The following is a 27588-nucleotide window of genomic DNA, read 5'->3' as shown; positions in this document are numbered from 1 at the left end:
CGTGTGGGCTGAGACAGCATGTGAATAATACATGCAGTCCTCTGTATGAGTTCCTTTAATTTAAAGATAATACGTAACATTTGGCATTCAAATTAAAAAAAACAACAACAAGACTAATGTTGCATATTTTAGTCGTGTACCTACATTCGCCAAATGTGTTCAAAATCCATAGTTTTATTCATGGTAACTGACAGTTTAATTTTGCTTGGCCGCAGGGTTATAATAGTTTTGCATTTTTCATTCATTTTTGTTCTTTTAGTGTTGACTTTTTGTTTTAATTAGTTTATAGAGCCTCCTTTTTATTTATTTTTTGTAAAGGCTTTTAGTTTTTTTGTAACATGGAGAATTTGCCAGGTGCAAGATTAAAAAAAAGGTCACAATAAGTAAGTATTGTGTCATAAAAACGCCATTTTTAAAAGATTTACGAGGACAGATAAACAACCATCCATAAATCAAATATAACCGTCTACAAGAAAGTAGTCTGAAGTGCAAAATGTGCATAATACTGTCGAGTGATAGTGTGAAAGGTCAAAGTCAAACAGCCAACAGGCTAAAGACACACATGAACATAACAACATATAATAATAATAACAACGAGACATGTGACACATCAGAGTCTGAGGGGAAAAAATACAGATGAACCAACTCAATACACCCTCCAGCGACTTAATTACTTTCATTAAATTACACTTTAATGAGGTTTGGAGGCACTTTAGCAATAATTACAAGATAGTCTATTACATTAAAATAAATCGAAATGGTCTGCAAAATAATTCACTAACAATTAAGATATTAAGAGAAGTCTTGTTATTTTTTTGATCAAAAAAATGACGCAGATTTTTACACTACTGTACTTAATCATGCTCTGGATGACAACAAAAAAGCCAACACTTCATGAGACTTTGGTCTCTGTGAAGCAGCCTGTCAGGGCCTCTGTGTGTGCAGAGGGTGGTGGCATTTACACAGGCACGCTGCATATTTGCATATCATCAGATATAAAAAATCCCTTTGAATTGCGAGTGCTGCCCTCAGGACTCCCTGGTGCTCAGTAACAACTGGGCCACTGACTCTGTCATTAATTATCACAATGCACATTCTGCACTGCTGTGACCATTATTACAGTCAAACGTTTACTACTGTGTCTCTGAAATGTGACAGCCCTGAGATAAAAAGAAAACCACACTATCTCTTTTATTGGAGACGATGTAAAAACAAAACAAAAAACAACAGCCAGGGAATTTTCCTTGACGCAAAACGACCATCTTAACGATGTTTCCCGGTGTTCAAACAGCTGCAGCACTTACAAACTGAAGTGGGTAACTTTTCAACATGAGCAAATGTGCATTATATTCAGCCACCAGGGGGCGACTGCACTGGTTGCAAACAGAAAGGCCATTTGAATGGAAAGTCTGTGGTAAAATGAGGCTACTTCTCACTTGATTCATAGCACCAGCAAACATTTACAGGGGACTCTTCTAGGGTCTTCTTTCATAGCATAAGATGTAGATTATTTTAAATTAAGTTCCCTTTTAGAAGGAAATAGACAACAAAACACAGCACATATGAGTGGACACCAACCTCAACCCCAACCCTCCAACCTCAACACCAACCCTAACCCTAACCCTACAACCCCAACTCCCACCTCAACCACAACACCAACCACAACCCTAACCCTACAACCTCAACCCCAACCACAACCCAAACCCTACAACCCCAACTCCAACCTCAACCCTACAACCTCAACCCCAACCCTAACCCCAACCAAAACCCTAACCCTACGACCCCACAACCCCAATTTGTAAGTCTCTTTAACTGCCACTACAGTGCAACATTGTGCGGTTTGATTCCTGTGTCAGACGTCTTGCTCATGACCCTTCAAGCGACGACACACATTGGAACCTCGCCAGAGCAGGTACTAAAAAAAAAGTACTAGGTACCAAAAAAAAAAAGTACTAGGTACCGGGTACTATCGCTAATGGAAAAGCAGATGACGGAAAACCAGCATACAAATAATGTGACCTTGTTTCTGTTCACAAACAACAAACAGAGAGAGAATAATCACAAAAAACAAATTACGCACTGCAGCTTTAACGCAAACCAGCATCAGAGAAGGATGAAAGGTGGTGGTGGTGGGGGGGAGGGGCATATTGAGCTGTATTTCTTTTACTTGACATAAGTGTGTCAAGTAACAACTCCAATATCTTTATGGGGAAAGCTATAAATAAGCTAAGATAAGGAATGAATGACACCTGGGGGAGATAATAATGAAAGTGTACTTTAGGTGCCGAGTGTTGCCATCCATTCAGGTTCCTTATCAATGGCACTGCAATGAGAGAGACCATCAGAGAAAGTGTGTCTCTGTGTCTGCGTCTGTGTGTGTTCAGGAGCATATGTGTGAAGCCGCATGGGCCAGAAATAGACTAAGCTCAGCATTGCAACCTCCTGCAGACAAAGACTAATAAACTCACTCCGGTAGCCACTGTTGCTTTCTTTTCTCTCTCTCTCTCTCTGTCTGTCCCTGCAGCACTTTCATGTGCTCCACCATGACTGGGCTACATTAGCTGCTTAGCTTACGACCTGCAATGCTCGTTGAAACTTATCAATTTGGTGCAGGCCCCCCCCCCCCCCCAGTCTGATGCAGGGAGGCCCCAAGGCAGAAGCATTTAAGTTGTAGGTTCATCACTGAGCAGTTTACATGAATAGTTTAATCAAGCTTAGGCCGTAGTCTCTCTATAAGCTAGTGTGTATTCAATCAGATTCCTGTTGAGCGGTGAGATGGATCACTGTGGTTCTTATGTTTCGTACCCACTGTACGAGTTAATCGTGATACAAATGAGATCAGTCGTGCAAAAAAAGACTCCGCCACAGTGTATACACCGTCTCCTTCTACTTTCAGGTCGAAGACCGAAGAGGAAATGTTTGTGCATGTGCAGAATGCCGACTCCAGTCCGACTAAGCGTATGCATGCAGGAATAATCAGACTATGAATCACATTAGGCCGTAGTCTGACTAAGACTGGCAACTGGACAACTTGCCTTGTCAGAGTATAGACACAGAGGAGAAAATCAATTTATTGGTCATGTTTATCTAGCTCCACCACGCTGCATCGCTCTATAAGCTAGTGCATATTGAATCAGATTCCTGTAGAGCGGCGAGATGGACGGTGAGATGGGTCGTACGGTGTGTTGTGTATGTATCGTACGTCCTGTTCATGTTAATCGTGATACAAATTAGATCGGCGCCACAGTTTAAACATCCGGGTCAAAGACCAGAGAGGAAATGTTGGTGCATGCGCAGAACGCCAAGTCCAACTCCAGTCTGACTACAGTCTGACTAAGGTATGTTAGTCCGATTAAGGCTGGCTAGATTTTAGTCGGACTAATGTGATTTCATGATATTAAGAAAACAGACTTTTAACATGCATGTAAACGCGCTGACCGTGACTGTGCAACGCTTCCACCTGACCCCCAGCTGCTCCTGTGGATTTGCTGAGAGGCGTGGAAAAAAAAAACACACTTTCCAAAATATTTTCTCCTGGATTAAGATTCTTACAAACAAAGACGGTCTCTTCAGAGTCCAAAAAAAAAAACTGTTGGCTGATTTTTGCTGCATTCTCGTTTTAATTGGAGAGCCCTATACTCTTTCATCATAGAGCGCGCCGCATGGAGTCCCCAAGGTGCAAGAAGGCCTGGCATCAGCCAGTGGGAATGATTTGGTCTAGACTCAAGCTTTAATACGACCGCGGCAGCGTGTTCGACTGTGGCATTGCAAAACACAGGCACAGATCAGAGTCAACGTTTACAATCCATGTAACAAGCGATTGTTTACAGTTTGGAAACACTGGCTTCATCTGCAGCTCATGCACATGGAAAATGACTATTGACACGGATGAGTCAGTCTTGTCAGTTTTGATGCTGCATTTTAAAAACGTGTCTGTGAAAGAATATTCACAGACTACTAAGGTTCCACTATCACAGAAATGCTTCTGGAGAAAATGACTCACCAGTGTGACCATCTTCTCGTCAACCCACATGGGCTTCCTCCACACACACATTCATAAAAATGCTGTGCACGCCGTCACAGACACACACACACACACACGTCTCCCTGAGGCTGCTGGGGTTGTTGATCAATGTGTTGCTGATGGGCCACTCGTGACCCCTAAACCCTGCAGCAGATAATCAATTACTCCCTCTCGGAGCGAACGACCGCCCCAATCTATCTGTCAGTCAACGTGAAACCCTTAAAGCACCAGCTCAAAAAACAGGACTGGGAAGCGTAGAGTTATTCCAGACATGGAGCAGATTTAGAAACCCCCATACATATGTCTTGATTAAGCACCAGCCAAATACACACAAGCTTTCTGGCTACGTTCATTTTGGTTTGTTAAATATGGAGACGGTAGACCGAAGCTAAACATAGATGCGACTGGGCAGGAAAAGAAACAGCAGCTCGGGGTGGATGACTCTAAAGAAAGCAGATGCCAAAAGGAACAATATTTTTAAAACCGGTCAGAATCAGAACATGGTCACCAACACTGTGTTTGTTCTTCATATGACTGATGTGCTGATGGGGGGGGGGGGGGTAGTTTTAGGCCAAATCACAGCTTCTATTTTGAAGGAAAAACCATGTCTGGGGCAAGTAAACGAGAAAAATCACTCTCTCTCACACACACACACACACACAGATCCATGCATGTGCAGCAGGGCTGCAGGGAAATGCAGCAGCTTTGATGTTTGGTCATTATCACATTTTTTTTAAATGAATTTAAATGCAGCTATCAAGTCTACCCATATACATCCATCTCTATGCACGTGCTCACACAATCCTCCCTCTGGTTATAGACCTTGTCATGATGCCCAGCCTCCTGCTGTGGCTCTGTGGATCTGACCTCACACTCTCGGGGCCCACATGGCTCCATGATGCCCTCATGTGCCTCTCGCTCTGCCCGTGCAGGCAACGCTCACACCAGCTCTCAACGCCCCATGCAGGCAGCCTGAGCCTCCGCGTCTCCATCCTCCGGATAGAGGTGACCAGGAGCCGCGTAACCATAGAAACCTCTGCCGCTCCTTCCTGTGTCGCTCGCTTGCTTACCTGCTCTTGTATGAGCTGAAACAGGGAGCTTCTATCCATATACTGGCCAGGGAGGTGAGAGGAGCCGCCGAGGACAAGGGCATAGGGAGGAGCAGGAGAGGAGATGGTGGTGGTGATGTTGGGGGAAAGGAGTGGATGAGGTGGCTGAGGTTGCAGCTGGTGCCTAAAGTGAAGAGTCAGGCCCCTCTGCAGCAGCAGCAGCAGCAGCAGCAGCTGCCGCGTCCCTCCTCGGTGATGGAGAAAGCCTGCTGAGCACGTACGTCCCTTGTTTTCCCGTTGTGCCGGTAACAGGAGAGCGGGGTGGCGGCCGGAGCCGTGGCTGCGCCCCGAGTCAGTGCGGTGTGACAGCGGTAAACCCAGCTACAGCTTCAGTTCATCAGCAGCAGCAGCAGCAGCAGACGAGCAGCATGCAGACAAGAAGACAGAGAGGCGGCAGCAGCAGCAGCAGCTTCTCATTCACTCTCCTCCTCCCTCTCCTCTATCCCACCACACTGACTGCTGCCTCTCCCTCTCTCTCTCTTCCCTCTTCTAACACACACACATACAGGAACACACACACACACACACACACTTACTACTACTATCTCAGTGAGGACACTCACAGACACATTCCCTCTCTCCTTACCCTAACCTGAACCATCTCAACTTAATACCTAACCCTACACCTTAATATAAACCCCTTAAATAGCCCCTTAAAGTTGGGTTCCCTGGTTTCTCCCCACAGTCCAATAACACGCAGATTTGGGGATTTAGGTCAATTGGACACTCTAAATCAGGGGTCTCAAACTCAAATGACCTGACTGTCTCGTCTGGTCAGTCAGGGGCCAGTCAAGTAAAAAAAAACACCCAGCAGTGGACAATATGAGCTCAAAATTACATATCAATATGCCACATTGATTCCTTTTTTTAAATGTACTCTATTGCCTCGTGTGAGCTTTTCTGTCTTTTACTTCTTCTGTCTTTTATCCATTATTCTGTACAGCACTTTGGTCCTTGTTTTAATATGGAACAATATTCACAATAAAAAAAACTAAATATTTATGATGCAAAATTTATCTATTAATTAAAAAAACAAAACAACAGAAAGGACTTGTTACAACTTGATATTGTTTGGAGGGCCACATGAGACCACTGCTCTAAATTAACCATGAGAGTGGAAGTTTGCAGTAGTAGATGGATGGATGGATGTTTAACTCATAGTTTTTTCCCCCTTTTCTACATTTATCTGACTCCTGCCTATACAGCCTTTACTATTTCATCCCCACTCACCTACTAAAGATATCAGGGGAGCAGTCAGGTCAGCACACTCCTATAAAATCCTAAACTTCTGTCTTTTCAAGTTCTTTTTTACTGGTTTTTAAGCAAATAAAGACCGATGTACACATGTTTGTATCTGATCTTTTCATGTTCTATATGTCTTTTTCTGCTGTGACTTTAATTTTAATTAATTAAAAACAAGAAAAAAAATCTTTAAACTCCCAACACAAAGACCCCAGAGAACCCGCTAAAATGTCCTCACAATGTCAACATGTCCTCATAACATTGGACTCGAAGCAGAGTCCTCACAAGCCGCTGAAGACACGCGCACACACCAACACACTGCCTCCTGCATACCAATGAGGAAGAGGGAGGGAGGTGGCCTCCTTCCTCCAATGGGAGACGGGGTGGGCGTGGCCAGAGGCTGCGGCTCCTCTGCCGCTCACAACAGGAAAGAGGAAGTCTTCATTCAGTGAGGGAGCAGAGGATGAGGCTTCACTGCGACTCTCTGCGACTACAACTGTGACAGACAAGCACACTCACTACACAACACCACCTCCATCAGACACGTCTGGACTGTTACACGCGTCTAAACCCACACACTGTAAACAAGAGAGAAACTGATAATACACACACACACACACCAATGGTGTCAAACAAAAACATAATATCTTCTGCATCCTAAATATAACCAGAGACACATTAGCACACTCTATGCCCTGCTGCACAATAACTCCCGCCCCCAAGTACAAAAATAAAATTGAATTAAGGCTGTTTGGATGCCTCACTAATCCTCCCCAACGCCACAACAACATTAACACAGTGCCGGAATCCAGACGTCGCAAAGGTGTAAAAGATACTTGTGGGCAGCGCTCGGATCTCCTATAAGAGGTGATTCCTTTTCTGCGCAGAGCCGCAGTGACCCCTCCTCCTTAGGACAATGGGGATATAAAGCAGACAGTAAATCTTCACTCATAAAAAAAAAAGAAAAAGAAAAAAGAAGTGAAAAAGCCTTTAATGCCCTGGAGCCGCCTGTAGTGAGAGACACCGTCAGGGTTGTGATGTGGGGATGAGTCCAGCTAAGAGATCATGGTTGAAACGGCGTTTTTCGTGGGTTCTCTAGTCCTCTGTTTTCTGCGAGACTTGTAGTACCACCAGCAGAGGAACTCTGGATTTCTAACTTAGTATCACGATGGCACCGTTATCTCAAGGCACTGCAGAAACCTTTACAACCTTATAGAGAGCAGAGAAAACCCCAACAGTTCACACAATGAGCAAGCACTCGGCATCAGTGTAAGGAAAAAAACTACCTTTTCACACTGAAGAAGAAACCTGTGACGGAACCAGACTCTGCCTAGACAGGTTGTGGTGAAAGGACAAATGGGGACATAGGAGAGGAAGAGACAGTTCTGAATCAGTTATAGTACTATAATGTCATTTATACAAGCAGCAGCAGAGATTGTTGATTAAAAAAGAAAATTATACCGATATTAACTTTAATTATAGCATAATAATAATGACAATAATCATACTGTAATCAACTGGATCTGGATCCTGCAGCCTGCAAGGTGAGCACAGAGAGAGAGGACACAAAGAACAAGGTTAATGACATATAATGAAATCATATTCTTCTCATACTTTGTTTTTTTAATTTGAGGTCCTGTGTCGGAGTAACTGTCGGATTTCCAGTGACGCATTATAGGCCTAAGCTAACCTTGAACGTGGCAGAGCACCCAGACTCTCCTCCATTATAAACCCACCTGACACACTCTTCTCTCATAACGTCCATTCAGGTCCACACAAACAACAGGATTCTCTCTCACAGCGAGGAGGTGACTCAAGCGCGCTCCTTTTGTTCTACTTCTAATCAAAGTCGGGGGATAATTTGCTTCCAATATTCCGACGCTGTGAGCATGAATGAGACAAATTAAAATTATAAGGTCACCACAGGATGATTTTTCTTTTTCTTTTTTCTTAAATGAATGAGACCAATTGAAAGAACAGCCAAAATGAGACTGGATTCAACTGTTGCCTTGGTAACCTCTGAAGACTCCCATCAACAATGAGAGACAAGTAACTTGAACTAGAAAGAAAAAAAAAAAGAAGTGAACAAAATAATTTAGCTTTTATGGCAAATAACGACCGCACAACAGAACATCAGCTCTGTTATTAAAGGAATAGTTCAGGGAGAGTCTTTTTGTGGAGGGAGACGAGAGAACGGGAGCAACCATTTCTGCATCGTTTTGATGTGAATGACGACAGAAGAGGAACAAGTTGTTGCCCAGGAAAAGAAAACCCAGCAGAAATAATATACAGCATAGGACACACACTGCCCCAACTGTCGAAGCCTCAGGACGGCATGTGTCACAAACACAGCGTCCACCGCGGCCAACGAGCATGCACTGTAAATACAGAAACCCTTCCTCTGATTTTATTTGGTAGTAACGAGTCACAAAGACAGTTAGAGGAAATGTAGTGGAGTAAAAGTAAAAGTTGCTGGAAGTATACATAACAAAGTACAGATATGTGAAGTTTTTACTTCAGTACAGTAGCAAAGTACTTGTACTTTACCCTGCTTTACACAAAAAAAGCAGGGTTTTCCATAAACCTGCCACACAGTGACATCGTGCAGATGACACACGGGGTAAAATAAGCCTCCAGTGAAACACAGTCTCTCATGAAGCTGATTTAACTCTTTATATTACAGTATGTTCTACTGCGCTCGCGTGGCACGAGACACACACACACAACCTGCTCCCTTTTTTTATATATAACAAGGCCTGAGAGCAGCAAGACAAAGACAAGACAAAGGACAGAATAACAGTCTGCACAACCTCACAACACAGACCATTTACGGTGGCTTATGTTAAAACTTATATACAGAGACTATAAGAATGTGTATGGAAGAGCGTTAGGGCCACATGTAAAAAAATAAAATAAAATAATAATAACTTTATTATAATAACTTTTTCTCAACTCACGCCATTTTCTTTCTTTTTCTTTCTTTGAGTGTCTCACATCCTCTTTTTCAGCACAACAAACGATATGAAGACAAAAAAACTAATAAAAAGTAATCAAAAATAAGAAACAGGAAATACGCCACAGTTCAAAGGTCGCTTGGCTCGTTTTTATGAATATTTGGCTAATTCCGCACAATTATCACTACTCTAAAAAAAAAAAAAACATGTGATAAAAAAACAACCCCACAATGTCCATATAAGGAGTTGTGTGTTATTATATTCCCAAGGCAATTTACCAAGGGTGCATCTGCCACGTGAGCATTAAGGGTTAATTAATAACCTCCACGTCCATTTGAGACAGGTGTTTATCTATAGTGATGTCAGGGTGAGAATATTTTTATCTACAGTAGACTCACTCTGACTCATCGTCTCATGCAGGGGCCTCAACCTCAAAATGCCCTGGGGGCCAGTGAACTAGTCTGGTCAGGAGGGGCCGGGACAAGTGGCAGAAAGTACAACAATTCAGGGGAAAATGAAGGCTTTAGTGATTAGAAATTAAAATGATATCTTGATAATCCATCACGATCTTGCAAATACAAATATTTAAAAGTATTTTCAAAGTAAAAGTGTTTGATATATAGTTCACAACAACAGCAACATATAATTAAATGTTGAATTTAATCATTTCATGCAGCGGGAGCCAACCCCAGCTGACACAGGGCGGAAGGCGGGGTTTACACCACACCAACAACATGGAGACACCAGGAGTTCAATACTGTGCAAAAGTCTAAGGCCTCTTCTACTGAAAACTAATTGTTGTTCTGTTGCTTCATAAATAAATACTTCCACTCTACTCCGCACACTGAAATACAAAATTGTGAAATACAAAATACAAGGGAATCACCCGCATGATGAAAGACGGCAGGAAAACAAATCAGGTCACAGAATGACACAGTTCTAGCAAACTGCTCCATTTAGAGAATCTCAGGGGGGAAGAAAACGGAAGAAGTGAAGAGAAAGGAGGAAGTTAGAGGAAGGAGGCTGGAGCGAGGGAGGGGGGGTCCTTTAGAGTGGAAACTACAACATAAAGTCTGCCATGATATGAATTCACAAACTCAACGTTTTCTTATCTTTCGTTCAAACACCAGTCGCAGACATGTTTGTGTCACAGTGTGACGATCTGCCTCTCATGATGGGGCTCTGTCAGGTTCAAGTGAGGGGAGACATCTGCTGTCAAACGCTGCAACTGCAACTGCAACCGGCAACTGAGGACGGTCGCCGTTGGCAACGCTCCATGTAAACAAACCACATCCAGTATCCAAAGACAGCCAGACAGCATTAACCTGAAATAATCACAGCTCCTCAGCACTGTGTTACACTTTATTTGGAGCGGCGGTGAGAACGCGGCATCACTTGCTGCCCACAGTTATTCTACTCCTGTTATTAAATAACTAAGAATATAAAGTGTAGTTTAACCTGAATCACAGATAACACTGAAAAATGACTAATTAAGGAACCGTCATGCACATGTCCTGATAAACGGAATACGGTCATAGTCAGAATAAGCAGCAATAAGATTCAAACGCCTTGTTTAAATGTACACGTTGTAATCAGATTATAGCCTATTCTAATGGGAAACTATGAGCGACTCATGAGGGCATCACAATCTCAATAAAGTCTCATCTAAAATAAGGTCTACACTTGTTTTTATTGGTTTCTATGTAAATGCAAACACTGTATATTTAGTGTCAACCATGCTCCTACTGCCCCCTATTGGTGAAATCAGCTCACACCAGAGGTCACCAGTTAATGAGTGAGGGCACTCGGGGTCAAGTACTGTTCTCTTGAAGAACGTTTGAGCGTAAGTTTGTAGCTTTGTTAAAAAAAAGTGCTGTAAATAAATAAAAAGCCTTTGTGTGAAATGTTGTTTCTGTCATACACACAAATCAAAGGTTCTCTTTTTTTTCTCCATTTACCTAATTCTGCAGAACTCTACTACTCTATTATTGCGAAGGCCGTAGTGTAAGTGACAGCTTGTGATTTTCATGTACGTTACCTTAGTCTCTCTGCGAGTATTAAGGGGTTAAGGGTTAAAGTAAAGGATTAGGGCTAAATGTAGCAGACTTTAAGGTCAACTCAGATGTCATAGGTGCAGTCAGTACCTATGTGAAGTCTCAGAAATGCAGTATAATCAGTATTTTATGGACAAACACAAAGCGACAGATTTAAAATCAGTCGCATAAAACACCTTTTAGTTAAATAATGCTGAGTCATCCTGTTGCATTATAGAAGACAACAGGCTCCTGTTGAGTCATCTGTTGAAGCTGCTTTGAATGACAGCTCACAAGTGCTCCAACTGTGACCAAGGTGGTTTAACTGGCAGCTGACATTATGGAAATACCTGCCCCGCTACAGTGGCGGAGCGGGGGTGGGGTGACGGGGTGACGGGGTGATGGGGGGCAGGAAGACGTACACAAAGAGCGTCTTGATGTGGGACAAACTGACGAGCGTCTGTTGGCATCAGTGCACCGCACAGCAGTCGGTGCTGCAGCACTTGGCTGTTGACACCTGTTTAGACGTCGTAAGTGTTGTCACAACTGCCAAAAGAGAGCACATGTGCACACTCACACACACAATTCTTAACCTACACACTATGTTTTAGCTCTTTAGTCTATTTAAAGTGTGTCAGAAAGTAAGAAAGAAGTGGCTAAAATGTCCCCACATTCTCAACGTGTCCTCTCCCTGTTTTGTCCCATTTGTCAAAATAGTCCTCACCCTTAATAGTTCCTATAGGAACATTTCCTGCCATTCCGCTTTTTTATTGTGAAGCCGCTTTGGCTGTGTTGAATGAATACATCTCAAATTTCGAGTTGTGTAAATTAATATTTGATATGTATATTTCCGGCTGAAGTAGCTTTAAAAGACTGACTCATTTAAAGTGGAAAAAAATATTAATATAGAATATTTTACAACAGTTTTTGGGAAGGTGACATTTTCTGCCACGAGGAACAAATGAGTACGTTTTCTAAAGGGTAAACACACACACACACACTATAGCTGACAAGTGTTCTGAAACAGCCTCTATGTCAAAGCCCTGTTGTCACTTAACATGGCAGTTAGTTAGTTTAGTGAAAGTGTGATCGCCAAGACAACTGGCATTTTATACGTCGACATTAAAATACTATGTATATCTGAAGGCTAAAGTCTGAGTGTAAGCAAAGTAAACTTACCGCAGCGTGATATTACAGCGTTTTTCTTGATAAACATTTTAACACATTTATCTCCAGTCCTTGTCTGAGATTCACTCAAGGTCTCGACTTATGTCACCTCATGTCTGACAGATAACAGCATAAACCAGTATCTGTGAAACAGACTTTTCTTACATGGAAATAAAGTCGTAGGACGAAAAATAAGAGTTTATTTCCACTTTGCTTTGTTTTCTTAAGGGGAGATTCATAGGTGTGTGTTTGTTTTCATTGTGATAACAGGCTGTAAGACTTGATCGACAACTACAACAATCATATTTGCTTGTATTACATAATGCTTTTTACATAACCATTTTTCCAAGTTATTATCTTATGAATCAGTAAGTTTTTTCCCTTTCCATGTGTAACAGCTGGTGTAACAACAAAGGAAAACATCACAAATCATTGTGACGGATCACTGTTTGTTTTTCTGTTTTTGTTTAAAAGCCTCGAGTGTGTATCTACTTGTAATAACCGACAGATAAATTAGCAATCAAATGATGTGATTATGTTTTTTTAAGGTGCATTCACTGGTTGCTATGATCTTTTATTGATTGGCTGGTTGATCAATGAGTGTTGTCTTGCCTTGTCTGTGTCCATAGTTCATCAAAGTGCTGTAATAACACATTACACTGTGTGTAGGAAGACAATTTACAACATATTTAGAGTTAATGGTAAACAATGTTATTTTTGCTCTAATTTTAGGGCAACAGGTAATTTCTTTTCTTTTTTGAAAGGAATATTAATAATTACTGTGATGCTGCTTGGAAAAACACAAACGCAAATAAATATTTAATCTATTTGAGTCTTTTTCTGACACCAGAGTAAATGAAATCTAATCTCAACTGGTTTATAATTTGTGACACAATCGAAGCAAATCAGACACAACGATAACACAAACGTGATCGTGTGCTTTGGGCCAGAAGTGGGATGACATCACTTGAGAGGGTTTTAGGAAGCTAAAATTACAAAGTGGCATCCGATAAATTTAGGAGGGTGTGACACTGAACACTCTCTCCTGATACGACGACGGTGTGGCTGTCTTCTGTAAATACACGTGTAACACAACACGCACTTCTGACAAATGAAGTGGACACAGTGTTCGCACACGTACTTTAAAGACCGATATGTTTGCACCTCAGACCAAAGATTAACACAATCTACTTGTAATAACAGAATATTAAAGGTCCAGTGTGTAAAAATCTATTTTATAGTATGAATTGTTGTTGTTCCATGACCTCAGAATGAACCTTTTATGGATTGTGAGGGACGCTCAGCTGCAACTTCAACAATAAATATTGCTAAATTCTACAAACCTCTGTCTACAACTATTTATTTCATTATTGCTGATTAATATATTCCTGATTCTCTTTGTCTGAGGTGTAGAAACTGTGTTTTTTTGTGTGCAGCAGCCGCAGCCATTTTGACGTTGATGTGTCAGCAGGGGGTCACGTTAAAGTAATAATTGCTCCATTCGCTGCATGAAAGTAGAGGCACGGCTGTGCTAATGAACCAGCGTGCGGCCTGAAAACACAGGGAAACTAAGATGGAACTCAGCCTTAATTAATTTGATTAGCTACACCTGTGGTTTTTCCCACTGTCAACTGTTCACATTCAACATTATGGAGGTATTTGGAATGTGTTAAATCTGTCTTTGAGTCTCCAAAGAAACAAACTGAAGGTGCAACTATAAGATTGTTGCACAGCAGCCATTTTAAAACGTTTAAGCACAGCTTTGTTCAGTCCAGGTAAACTGTGGGAGGTGGAAGCTAAATGGAACTCAGCCATCATTAACTGTGTTATTCACACACCTGTGATGATTCTTGACTTGTGCCAAAATGGCTGCTCGCCGCACGTGCAAAGGGCCCATGCGTGCGCTGCACTGATGGTTTCAGGGAGTGATGAGGAGGTTCAGCTCCGTGGAGGAAGGACGCTCCTCTGTGAGCGGGTGAAGGGAGTGGTCTAACCGAGAGAGAGAGAGAGAGAGAGACAAGTCAGTGTCGGGCGGCAGATTTTTTTTTGTTTTTTTCACCGCCCGCTTCCTCATAAATGGTGCACGAGCGCGCAAAAAACAACAAAAACGGTAACCGAAACAACGGAAAAACATAAATAAATTATTATTATTATTGAGCTATAACAACTTCCCGTGTTGCACTAAATGACTTCTCAGATTCACTAATTCATAACCCGGTCCCATGCACCTCTATAATGTGTTATAAATAATGGAACAGAATAGAATATAAATACATCCTCTCTCTCTCCCTCCCTTCCTCCTCTAACTCACCCTTTCATATTCTCCCCCCCTCTTAAGCCCAACACTGAGAAAAATAAATTACACATTCATTCACTCATTCACATTCACTCTGTCACCATGAGGTCAGGTGGACACAGAGGGACGGATGCTGTCCATCAGCCAAAATGAATATGATTTACTTCACTTTATGTAATTCATGTATGTGTCAGGTACAGTGACCAGGTGACAATATTTAGTAACATTAGTCTGATGTTATTCTACAACAACAACAACAACAACAACAACAACAGTGGACCCTGCGTGTAAACAGTGCTGATGTTTTCTGCACCTCAACACTGTGTGTGTGTGCGCGCGCAGCTTGGACCAAAACATTGTTGTTATTGTTTACAAGTAAAAAAAACAAAACAAAAAAACAAGTCCAAAGAATCCCGGGTAAACACTCCAGTGTCTGTGCGACTTTCACATCCATAATATAGGAATCAAAATGGCGTTTCTGGGAGGGACATGAGTCCTGATTAATATAAGGAATTATGGATTAGCATTAATATAAAGTTTACAGTTTGTGGTGTTTGTGCTGGTGTGTGTCTCTGGGGGAGTCCGCACCACAGACCCTCACATGGGTGAGGAAAGCCCTCATGACAGATGTGTTGTTGACTGTGTTGTGATGCGCCTCTTAGTGAACAAAAGAAAACCATCCCTGCGCCCTATAGTCAAGCATTGGTCTCGGCTGCTGTCTGCGCCCCCTCCCGCAACTGGACCCGCACCTGGTCACACGGCAGCCACTTACACCCCTGACCCAAACACACGGATCCGTCAAATGCACCGGTACCAGAATCCCTGATGTTTAGAGGTGTTGGCAACTTTCCTGACAATGGAGCTCGAGTGGCTGCTGCCATAGTCACAGTAATAAGCAAATCTGTGCAAAATACAGCAAATACAGCGAACCCACCCGCCGCAAAACAGCACATATGAACCCACGCTATCATCCCGAGTGTCACCTGTCACTTACACGCAGTGACATTTCATTTACAGGAGGTTTAACAGTAAATATTCTCCACCACGTCACTCAAAGTCAATGGCCGGACTGTGTTAGTTGTGAAAATGTATCGCGGTATTAAAAGCAAAAACGGACGCGTGCACTGTCCGAACCGCGTGTGTCCGCTCGAGCATAGATTCAGTGTGCATGTGCACGGTGTGTTTTCGCGCTCGGTTCCGTCTGTTTGGGTCAATTTAGCGCGAATTGTGCAAAATTGTTGGCGGCACGCGCTACTTCCAGCGGGTTTTCCTGGAATAAAAGTTGTTCGGCGGCGTGCACGAGGCGGAACACGCGTGTCAGCGTGAAGCCCAATGTCTCTGCTATGAGCCCATGGGGTTTCGTGGGTCAGTACTGCGCCGTGGGTTTTATATTTGTCACGAGATGGAGGATGAAGAAACACAAACAGGACGGCGCCAGTTCCATGGAGTCCGCTAGATCAGCTGCTGGCAGTTGCTGTTCTCAATCAGGTCCGCAGATAGGCTTCATAGGCTCCGTGAAAGCGCCTGTGGAATAAGACACCTAAAGTGATCCAGCGGGTTGACGCGGAACTTTGCGTGGATGTTCAAAACTACCTTTATTGGACTCGAGAGCAGAAAAAGGGAGACTTTGCCACATTTTGAGGGGAAGTTTGATACCGTGGCGGTGTTTACGCGGTGCAGTTTGTGACGGCTCTGGCGCAGACTTCCAGCGGATCCGGGTGAAATTCACATCTCCAGGACTTTCTTTTATATTTTGGTCAACTTTACTGAATAAGAACTCAGTCATTATGGCAGAATCATCGGCGACTCCAGCCAAAGCCAAACGGACACCGAAGACCAAGAAACCTGCGTCTCATCCCAAATACTCGGAGATGATTAAAGCAGCCATCACCAACGACGCCAGCCGGACTGGTATGTCCCGTCAGTCCATCCAGAAGTACGTGCGGGCGAACTACGACGTGGGCGACAACGCCGACTCGCACATTAAAACGGCGCTGAAGAGGCTGGCGGCGGGCGGGACCCTGATCCACACCAAAGGCACCGGCGCGTCCGGATCCTTCAGGCTCTCCAAACAAGACGACTCCAAAAAGTCCAAGACGGCTGCGTCCGCCAAGCCAAAGAAAGCAGCGAAGCCCGCCGCCAAGCCTGCCAAGAAGGTGGCCAAGCCCAAGAAGGTGCCCAAGACGCCGGAGAAGCCCAAGAAGGCGGCTATAAAGAAGGTGAAGAAGGTGGCGAAGAAGGCGACGCCAGTCAAAATCAAACGGTCTCCAGTCAAGAAAACCAAGGCAGTCAAGCCCAAGGCGAAGCCCGCAAAGAAAGCGGCCAAGCCCAAGAGAAAGTCACCGAAAAAGGCAGCGAAAACCGCGAAGAAGAAGTAAACAAAAAGGACAATAAGAGACAGAACGAGAGATGTAAATACTGATGGAAATGTTTTCGTATATGTATTATTTTTGTAAGATCCCATCCAAACTTTTGCTGTTTTTACCAGTTTTCTCTCCATTGCACTAAAGTTGCTCTAGAAACAATTGTGAGCATTTTATTTGGCGTTAAGAACAAGAATAAGAATGATTTCTGTCTGATCCTTTGATTTACATATTAATCCTAAGGGAGGAAAAACAAACACACATGTATATAGTTGAGAGTAGATGCATGGGGTCACACCGGTGAGCAGAAATGAGTCTTTACAATGTTAGACTGTAGGAGGTGGACGTCAGCACGGCTCTGTGGTTGTTATTCAAACTCCAGTCTGTCAATGTTCTTATGTTCCAACGACTCATCATCATCATCATCATCATCACATCCCACTGTGTCCAGTCTCCCCTTTTCAAGACTGTTTATACTGCAGCTCAATAAACACTTGCCATTTTTGTCTTATGTGTTCCAAACTTATTACGCGCGCGTAAAAGACACGGTGGAGTGAGGGGACCTGCGGTCGCAGGGGGATTATTAAATATGGCTAATCAAAGATTAATAGGACTAATGCTAATCCCGTCAGTGACACCGTGTCCACTAACGCGCATTACAGAGACGCACATTAACCGACACGTACTCGTTTGTATGCGTCAGGACGCAGCAGACAAAGCCCACTGATGGATAACATAAGTCATACAGAAGGAGGAAAGCGTTTTTTAAACACATGTAAAGTAACAATAAAAGTAATATTAAGCACTTGAATGTCCACTTTGGTGGGGAAAAGAGGATTAAACCATATATATGTATTTTAACGACTCCATATGGATATGCTTCAGTTTATACATTTGTGTACAAGTAGAGAAAATTAAAGTACAGCTAACTTACTTTTGTATTATAACACTCACAAATAAACAAATGTAGCGATGCATCTCATACTCAGACTGAAACCATGACATTGGCTCCACAGGAGAATGTGTTGCCTTCACTGACACACCCATTTCTTACTTACTTATTTGCCATCCCGCTGCTCCATCCCACGTGCAACACTGCCATCTCGTGGTGTCTTGCGGGAACTGTGCGACCCATCTTCTCCGCTGACTGCGGTTCACTACTTTACAGTGAAAATGATGAAAAGTCAAAGTCAAACAAGCTTAGAAATCAGGCTGCTTTGTGTCCAGATGTGTCAGGACGTGTCTGAAAGGGCAGCGATCGGTGTTGCAGCAACAAACAGTGATCAAACATGGGGAAAAACAACTATACTCCAGTCTACAGAATTAAAATATCACCAGCACGGTTTTTTAATAGTACTTGTTTGATGCTGCAATTCAACAAAGAGTGTGTGAAAGTAAATAATTTCAACATTAGCACAGAAAACACACGTCTCCGCAACCAGCACTCACAATGTTAAACTCTTTTTTTTTTGTTTTTTAAGGTGGAACTGAGTCCACAGTCTGGTCTTTTATTAAGCATCTAAATCAGTTCACTTGCAGAGGGAAAACAAGTCATAGTTTTAAAAAGTTGCAGAAGTGCGTCCCCGCAGAGATGCTGGCGCGCCGTCGGCTAAATTTATCAACAGACAAAGACGTTAAACGATGACTCATGTTAGAAAAAAGATACAATGACGATGATTATGTGGGAGCACAGTGTCGGGTACATATGTGACCAACAGAAAAATCACAAATCCAGTTCAGTCTGACGTTAAAATTCATCCGATTTCAATGTGAAACAGAAGCAGTGGACGCAGAGATCGCAGCACATTTTCTTTCTTTCTGTCATTCACAATTTTCCGATTTGCTTTGCCTCAGTATATAAAAAATATCTCTTGCTCGCAGCATTCAAATAAAACAACAGTCGTCTTCATGCACAAAGAGAAAAGCTCTCCATGCCACAGCAGATCTATGGAAGCCTTACGCTGCCAGTGAGATTCAAGCTCATTTAAAATCTTTTGACTGTGGTTTGCCTATAACATGCTAGGACTTCCTCAGTGCTGCTGGAGTCATTTGCCAAAACAGACTTCATTATCAGAAGTTTCAGCTGGATGTTAAATAAAAAAAAAGCTTCATGTGATGTCCTTTGGTTTCAGTCGGGTCAATTTGGCTTTTTATCCCCTCTTTTCTTTTAAAGGGCTACTTCACCCACAAATATAGTTGTTTTTTTCTTAATAATTTCCAGAGATAAATGCGTTCTTTGATCATCAGACGGTGGATCTGAGACACACGTCTCATTCCCGCAACAGCAGAGGACGTTGGGATTGACAAAAAATAAATTAAACGTCTTCAAAGAAAATAAAAAGCCCTACACTGCCTTTCTGTCAATTATACTAAGTTTGATAAGTAAAAGTGTAATTACTACTATTGTGGTCACTCTTAGTTTGACCAAGTGGGAAAGAAAATGGGTGAAACAGCCCTTTAAGCTTCTGAAACACTGTCAAAAATCATCGCAGACAGATAACTGAGGGGAAAGAAAGTGGGTTGGACTACAGTCTGTTTCCTCTGTTCAGATATACTGCACAGAAAGGTGCTTTAGCATTAGCACTTCCTGGTGTACAGGCAGGCTCACTCCTATTTGGCCTGGCGAGACAATATAAGGCAGAGAAAGCTGGCCATAATAGTGGAGAGGACAATAATACCATCACTAGCTTCTGACTGCCTTTGGATTTTATCTCACTGAGGGACTTCATTGTCTCTTTTTGACTTGAGCACCTGAAATGTTATCACAATACAAGGAGAACAGGCAGAAATATGGAGAGAGAGTCCTGAGGCCTCCTCTAGTACAGACTCTAGATCTGGTCTCTGAGGTTTGGTCTTGATGGATCAAAAACGATAAGTCATATCGGAAAAAGAGAGTAATGAGAATAATAATAAAAAATAAATCAGAATAACAAAAAGCTTAGCTGGATGTCGATCATTTAAGTCGTACAACAGCTCTGTAGATTGCAAAGCCGAGAACGGCAACAACAGCAGAGCCCAGTGTCACTCTCAGCCAGAAGGATGTGTTGCTCATGTCGGAACCATTCAGATGTCTGTGGAGACAGAAGGGGAGAAAAAAACTTATCACCGAGGTTCAGCAGCAGCTCATCACCTACACACTTCAGCACGTTACGTACGGGTACGTCGCTGCCCAGGCCAGTCTGCTGTAGATGTTCTTGCTGCTGGAGTCGAGGAGCGCGGTGAAGGGCAGCGGTGGAGGCAGTCGGTGTTTATAGCAGAACTCTGCTGGGGTCATTCCATGGAGCTGCTTGACCTCAGGCAGGTCCACTTTGGAAGCAACCAACACACATGGGATTCTGCTTTCCATGTAGTGTTGCTGAATTTGAAGGAAAATGGGACGCAGAAGTTATGCCACACGTACAAGGATGTGTTTAATGTGTGCATTTTTGTGATTGACTGTGACATTATTGATTTGATGCGAAAAAAACACCATAAATAATATACTTTAATTATGCCCCAGCACTCAAGGAAACGCCAGGATTCATCAATAAAATGACACACATCCTTCAAGTCCTGCAAATATTTCATAAAATGCTTTTGAAATAGAGTCAGAGATCATTTTCACTCAGGGTGTTGTTATTCCCAAACCAAATTTTGAAAGCTTCATCAAAGTGGAATATCTTTTCAAGGAGAAAGTGATGGTTACTGGGTCTAAAAAAAATAAATAAAAAATATTCTGAATACAGAAGAAACAGGAGACACAAGTGTAGTAATATTTACGGGAAGAACTGCTGCTCAAGCCGTGACTGAAACTGTTGGCCAAACTTCTGTAAACGACACCGTCATTATCCTTAAAATCCTCCCGTTCCCTTTGTTGTGACTGACCTTGTATATACTGGCACAATAATCCAAGGAATGTGGGTCACTGTTGTCGTACATGAGGCAAGCCACATCACACGAGGCGTCCGATGCCTTCAGGAACTCTGCTTCCACGTCCACCTCATAGAGCTGCAGGGGAGGGGTAAAAAAAAAAAAAAAAAGCAGCGTGAGGTACACTAAGAGGTCAGAGTTTAAACGCCAACAACGAGATGGAGATTGAAGCAACTCACGATCAGGTACTTCTCCTGGTTGCTGACTTGGACAGTGTTTATGGCGTAAGGGGAGAAGGCACTGCTGGGTTTTCCAGACTCCTGTAAAAATATCATCACAGACTCATCACAGTGTTCATAATGTAAAATTGGACAATGTCATCTCCATACGAGCAGACGGCACCGTACCACAACGCTGCGGCCGAGAAAGGCCTGGAGGAAAGCGGATTTTCCCGTCCCCCGCGGTCCAATCACCTTGCAGAGAAACACTGAACGCTGTGTCTGGCTCTTTTCCAGGTCCACCTCTTTCTCCCGTGTCACTGCACGTACCCGACAAACGGAAACACAAGATATCAACCCCACAGCAAAGAGAAAATCACAGACCTGGCACAGTGAATAATAAAGGTTTTTGATTTTCCAATGTTTACAACTTGCTAAGGGAAAGGTAATATGTTCTATGCAGCGCTGCACCGTGGGCTCATCATTTTCCTGTAGTAATAGCTGTGAGGTGGAAGGTCAACATTGTCATTAAAAAGGCCATGGGGGACGATGTGACGCCTTCACCAGCTGAGAAAGAACCAACCTGTTGTTTCAGTTCATCTACACTGCAACGGATGAGTTTGTTTTTCATTGTTTTTCATTTGTTTTTTATTTTCTGGCCTTAATTAATCACATTACATACAGTATATCTCACACATGGGATGTCTGGACGTCAGACCTTTTAAGATACTAAAACGAAGCAAAGATACACATAACAACAACCCAACTGACATTGATGTTGATGATACGAGACAAACATGGCTAAAATAAACACAAGACGACGACTAAATTGATTGACAACTTCAGTGTTTAAATGTGTTTCATTCTGGCCTCAGAGAACATTCTGTTCTTGAGAAAGTGTATTGTTAAACGCCTGTTTGAGAGAGAGGACGGGGAGACGAATGAAAGGGCATTCATTTAATGTGTCCCTGTGGTGCACCTATCAACATCCCCGGTCCTCGCATGTCCACAAAGACACTACTCTCTTCTAAATACGAGAGAAAACACTTCCTTACACGATTAGTATTAATAACTAATGTAATCATTAATCCCTATAATTTTTAGTATAAATACAAATATTCAACATGTGTGGACCATATTTCACACCATGCATGAAAGTGAAGACAAACTAAATATTCCCTCACACCTCAAGGACAAACAGGACATGTGTGTAAATCTATTAGGACACAGTAAAGTGGATTAATGCTGATAATCCTCCTATAGTGCTTAACTATGAGACTGGGACTTAAGTTGACATGAAGATGTATAGTATATGTTTGTGTGGTGTTCCACAGACAGGTATTCCCAGAGGTTTGTCTGAATAAGGACAATATTAACACACACACACCTGTGACTGCTGAAGTCTGTGACTCCCGCTCAGTGAGGATAGGGTAGCCTAGGTATCCTAGGTGCTCCAGACAACGGTGGATGTCAAGGTAAGCAGAAAGCCTGCGTGTGAAGGTTTAACATGTGAGCTTTGAGCAGTGGAATAAAAGAAAAAAGAAAAAGCCTTGGTTTAGTCGATGCGACAGAGAGAGAGAGAGACACTTACGTCCACTGACAGAGGTAGCCGTGGTTCGAGATGAAGCCCTCATCTGTGGTTGGCACACTCATGTAGACCTCTGCCCCCCATGGCATGTAGGGACACACACAGAACAGGTTCCTAAGCTCGGTGGGTGACAGAGCACAGTCTTTGTCCTGAGAGAGGAAAAGAACACCTTCAATTAAAGCAATGTCCTCCAATGTCGTACAAAAACATTTAGCGAACACACTGGCACCACTCACCTCATCGTACTTGTCAAACAGCTGTTGGAGGAACTGGTGGCCTGAACTGCTGAGCTCTGTGGTGCAGCCGACAGAAACCCGAAGTCTAAAAAAAACACAAGAAAACAGCAACACTAGTAAGTAACACTAAGTGTGTAAAAACAAATATAACATGGATGAGCAGCATTTAACAGCTGGAACAGTGAGTAGACCTACTCGGGATAAAGGTAATCGTCAGTCAGTTCAAGGTTGTCGTCATAACCAAACTTTCTGAGGATGGTCCACGTGGTTTCATGCCGACCCCTCTGGATAAATAATGTATTAAGGAACAAGAAACCTGAAATAGAAAGACAATAATGAGGCCCAACAAAAACATGGTTTACAGTTACATGATCTCATTTTTGACTGATTTGTTTTTTTAACCATTTAGAGTCAGGCCGTTGTCTTGCACTCCGTCGCTGGTGTTCTTCCAAACGACAGTTTTCACATCTTCTAAGGCTTGAGGTGCCAGAGGATTCCCAAAACAAGATTTCTATGAAATACAAAGATATCTTTTTATTTTTTTTTTTTAACAAACACAATGTCATGTTATGGCTCAAAACCAAAATAATATGAAGTGAATTGAACTCGACACCTGAAATCTGTTGAGTTCGGCGTCGCTGAGAATGCGGTCGTTGTCCTGATCGGAAATGTAGAAGATTCTGCTGAGGGCTCGCACACACAGAGGTTTGAGCTGGGGAAAGACGTCAGAAGGACAAAGGTGTTAAGGTGTTATGGGATTTACCTTGACCTGTGATCAACTGTGCACACACAGGGGACACTTAAGTGACAGATGAGAACAGAACATTACAAAACATCTCTCTACTGAACATCAAATTAATTCATCCATTTCAATAAACAGACATATATGAGAGAATATGTTATTTATAACAACAATGGCTGACCTGCTTGTCCTCAGGGTCATAGAGAGGGGCAGTGGGGTGAAGAACTGCTTTCTGTGCGTAGTAGAACAACTCTGAAATGTTTTTTAGGTTCTTTGCGGAACACTTAAGAGAGAATAAGAGCAGAGAGAGAATATTTCAGATACAATTATTTACACAGGATAAAAGCCAGATAGAGCCCTATAGAGTCTAGGACTCAGCCTCACCTCAACACACGTTTCAATCTCCGAGAACTGGTTCATGATGGGAAGAATAGTTTCCATTGAGCTCCCAGAGCGCAGATCAGACTTGTTCCCCACGAGAATGATGGGAATTCTGATACAACAAAAGACAGAAGTTACCTCTGGGTATAACACTGTCATGATTCGCTGCATGTACAACATCGACATTATAATGCAGTGAAATGAGCAGCAAGCAACACAATATTACATCTACAAGAGGATTAAACACCTAGACTTCCAAGTCTGCCAACATTACATGTGACCAGAGGCAGAGAGAGAGCAAAGTTCAACAAAGAAGCAGAGGCTAAATGACACACACACACACACACACACACACACATCAGCAGCTTATACATACTTGTTCCCTTTTTCTGCGTCTCCGTTTACTAAAGGTATCCATTTTGTTTTGATCTGGGGAAACAAGAAGTGTTTAAGATGAGTGCTGTTGTTTTTTTTAATTTAAATGATTACAGTGTGAGAGAATGTTAATCGAGCAGCAGGTTACTACCTTGTCTATTGTGTCCTCGTTGGTGACATCATACACGACACACACAACATTAGCCTATAACAAAGGTTGAAGGTTGATTACTTTAATTGTCGAAGCGCAGACAACCTTACAGACAATTTTACTTTCTACTGACCTTGATGATCTCATCTCTAAGGACGGCATCACTTTGCTCTTTTTCTGTCAAAGTCAGACACAAACACTCATGTTATGCATTTTCTATGGTTCTTTTTCTTCTTTTTCTTTTAGACGTGTAACAAGTACAGAGACGAGTCAGATGACTGGCTAATGATTATTGATTATTTTACCTGTATAGTCCACTATGTGTGTAGGCACCTGCTCTGGAGTCACGTCAGCAGGGATGGTGATTTCTTCAGCTCTGGGTGGAACCTGTCGATATACTCTCAAATTAATCTCTGTTTGTGGCCATGTTTGTCAAAGTGTAGTAAATACAGACTTCCTTAAAATTAAAATGTCTGTCAGTTGTGATAGAAAGCCTCTCTCTTTTTCTCTCTTACCTCTTCTGGAAACTCTTCTCCAACCAAAGACATGATGAGCGATGTCTTCCCCACCTTTGCTATTAAGAAAGAAAACATTAAGAGAATAAGAAAAACTGCCACAAAGTGACTGAAGTATCAAGTTGAAAATGAGGGAATTTGAACTTATCAGTCACATAGGCTGAAGGATAACGTTCATGAGGAGGCAAGTAAAACACACAAGAAGAAGAAGAAGAAAGCAGTAATGCATAACTGCCTGATGTTTTACCCACCAAATCACAAACACTGTATTTTATTGCCGCTCTGCATTAGGACTGAATGATGAAATGTAGCCTTTACAATTGCAAAATCGATTTTAAAACGACTAACTGTTTGACCAACTACGTCTTAACTCACACGATTTTTTTATACTTATGTTACAAAAAAGGATTAAGCTTTTCATGGATTGTAAAACAAATAAATTAACGTTTCTGTCCTCTAGATGGTGCCAAATGCTCACGTCAATTCAATTTTTATTGCAGACTTACAGGCGAACCACAGCAATCAATTTAGACAACGTTCATACAATCGTGCCAATGTCTTGTGAGCCTGGATGGCAGCTCTTCCTAGGGCTGGTTAAAGCCTCTACGGTGCTGTTCTCGGAGAACATACATATAGTTGTACATCATGTGTCTTTGGAGAGCTTCACATGTAGGAAACACAAAAACAGGGACAAAAACAGGTGAATGGCACTCTGCCATCTGGGTCCCTGCAGCAGCAACCTCATTGCATCATTGTAGGCCACGATGAGCCTCCGCATACTACTTTTTCTGTAGTTGCACCAAAGATGAACCGCATACAGAAGTGTGCAAAAAGCTTTAAAAAGTCAGCATGTTACACTGAGAGAACACATACTACATTTGAAGAGCAACATATAAGATGCCTGTCATCATTCATGTCAGCAGTAAGGAAGTTGTGCGAGTATATCGCAATATATGGTTTCACAAACACTATAACATTTTGCTATAACGTGATAAAAATCTTATCGTGTATTAAATATCGTGATAATATCGTATCGTGTTGTCTGTGGCGATTCCCACCACTAAACAATGTTAGTCAAGAGTGAGCTAACATGTCAATGCACTAACAGAGAAATAGTACAATAAGCTTTAACAAATAAGTTTACTACGTTTTGAGGCTTTAAGTGCAAAAACGAAATATAACAATCCGTCATTAAATAGTGACAATTCTCAACTTTAAAGCAAAGTTACTCTCAGCTACGCTAGCATTAGCGGAAATATTTTATCTTTAAAGGAAGAAAAGAACGTATAATGGCTAAATTAACGTAAACGCGTAGATATATATTGTTTCTTTATGACAGTGACTGTCACTTTGCTACCAGACGCTGCTTAAGTTAGAAAAGCTCCAACTTAGAAAAGTTAGCGACAACAGCTAATGTTTGCTAATCGTTTAGCTTGTGGTTAGCTAGCAGTGCCAGTGACTTACGTTCCCCCAGTAAAAGTATCCTGACGTCTTGCTTCATGTTTCCTCTCCGTGTGAAGGACAATCAGACGCGCTGCTGCAAAGCTACAGTGACATTTATCTTTCATCTGAATGTCAAATATTCAAACTACAAGTCAAATGTGTATCTGCTGTCTGCTATCCACACACACACACACACACACTGACATGCACCCAAGGTGAAACCATACCGTTCCGGTTCACTATCGCACACAAGAGAACGGGGAAACCATGCCGCCTAGTGGACAACCATCACTTCACACCAATGTTCACACAACAAATTGACCTCTTTAGATGATAATAATACCAGCAGGATCATGTAATATGACATTTAAAGTTGATTTAATGACAATTCCATCATATGATGAGTTTAAAACTATTTTCCGTAGTTTATAAAATCAAGATGATAACTACAACTTAAAAGGGTTTTACACTATTTGGGTCAATTAGGGCTGAAACAATTACTCAAATAATCGATTAGTAAATGAATCATAAACTATTTTGATAATCGATTAATCCGTTTGAAGCTTTTTTCATGATTAAAACAAGATTTCTGATCATCATTTCCATGTTTGGTGAACACTGATAAACATTTTTTAACCTTTTCTGACATAATCGTTAGTGGCAGCTCGAGTGTCATTACTGATCACATATTTTGGAGTTATTTTCCAAATTCCAAATTTTTTATTACCATACTTTTATATATATTATTATCTTATTTTGAGTTTTTGAGCACTTTATATTTTTTTCCTTTCACACAGTACAAGCACTCGATCAGACTAGACCAAACGCCCTGGGCACCTTTGGATGTGCGGCTGCCGCTTGGCTTAAATGTGCCTCAGGGAAGTGCGATTATTATTATTGAT

The 27588-nt window shown here is 42.1% G+C and overlaps 3 protein-coding genes across 3 annotated transcripts in view; 1 reads left to right on the top strand and 2 right to left on the bottom strand.

Annotated features, from left to right (window-relative positions):
- The window catches only part of rhbdl1 (rhomboid, veinlet-like 1 (Drosophila)), a 40577-nt gene extending 34987 nt beyond the window's left edge, over positions 1-5590 (bottom strand). The window contains exon 1 of the mRNA XM_058621608.1: positions 5095-5590. Coding sequence (XP_058477591.1) covers positions 5095-5133 — 39 coding nt within the window. The 5' untranslated portion in view covers positions 5134-5590. The remainder of the gene's footprint in view (positions 1-5094) is intronic.
- Positions 5591-16348: 10758 nt separating this feature from the next.
- LOC131448510 (histone H1.0-B) lies at positions 16349-17692 on the top strand. The gene has a single exon (XM_058621045.1). It carries the CDS (start codon positions 16613-16615, stop codon positions 17201-17203), a length of 591 nt encoding a protein of 196 aa, XP_058477028.1. The 5' UTR covers positions 16349-16612; the 3' UTR covers positions 17204-17692.
- An 819-nt stretch (positions 17693-18511) lies between these two features.
- Positions 18512-26913, bottom strand: rhot2 (ras homolog family member T2). Its single transcript, XM_058621043.1, has 19 exons — positions 26708-26913; positions 25244-25302; positions 25034-25115; positions 24862-24905; positions 24729-24782; positions 24579-24631; positions 24206-24314; positions 24003-24104; positions 23693-23791; positions 23482-23590; positions 23275-23395; positions 23080-23164; positions 22847-22992; positions 22643-22743; positions 21445-21575; positions 21277-21357; positions 21053-21175; positions 20344-20543; positions 18512-20259 (listed from the first exon to the last, which is right to left on the bottom strand). Exons 1-19 carry the CDS (start codon positions 26742-26744, stop codon positions 20142-20144), a joined length of 1854 nt encoding a protein of 617 aa, XP_058477026.1. The 5' UTR covers positions 26745-26913; the 3' UTR covers positions 18512-20141.
- Positions 26914-27588: the final 675 nt, after the last annotated feature.

The sequence above is a fragment of the Solea solea genome, chromosome 21 (genome assembly GCF_958295425.1).
Source record: "Solea solea chromosome 21, fSolSol10.1, whole genome shotgun sequence".
Classification (NCBI taxonomy): domain Eukaryota; kingdom Metazoa; phylum Chordata; class Actinopteri; order Pleuronectiformes; family Soleidae; genus Solea; species Solea solea.
This window is presented reverse-complemented; position numbering and strand designations above follow the sequence as displayed.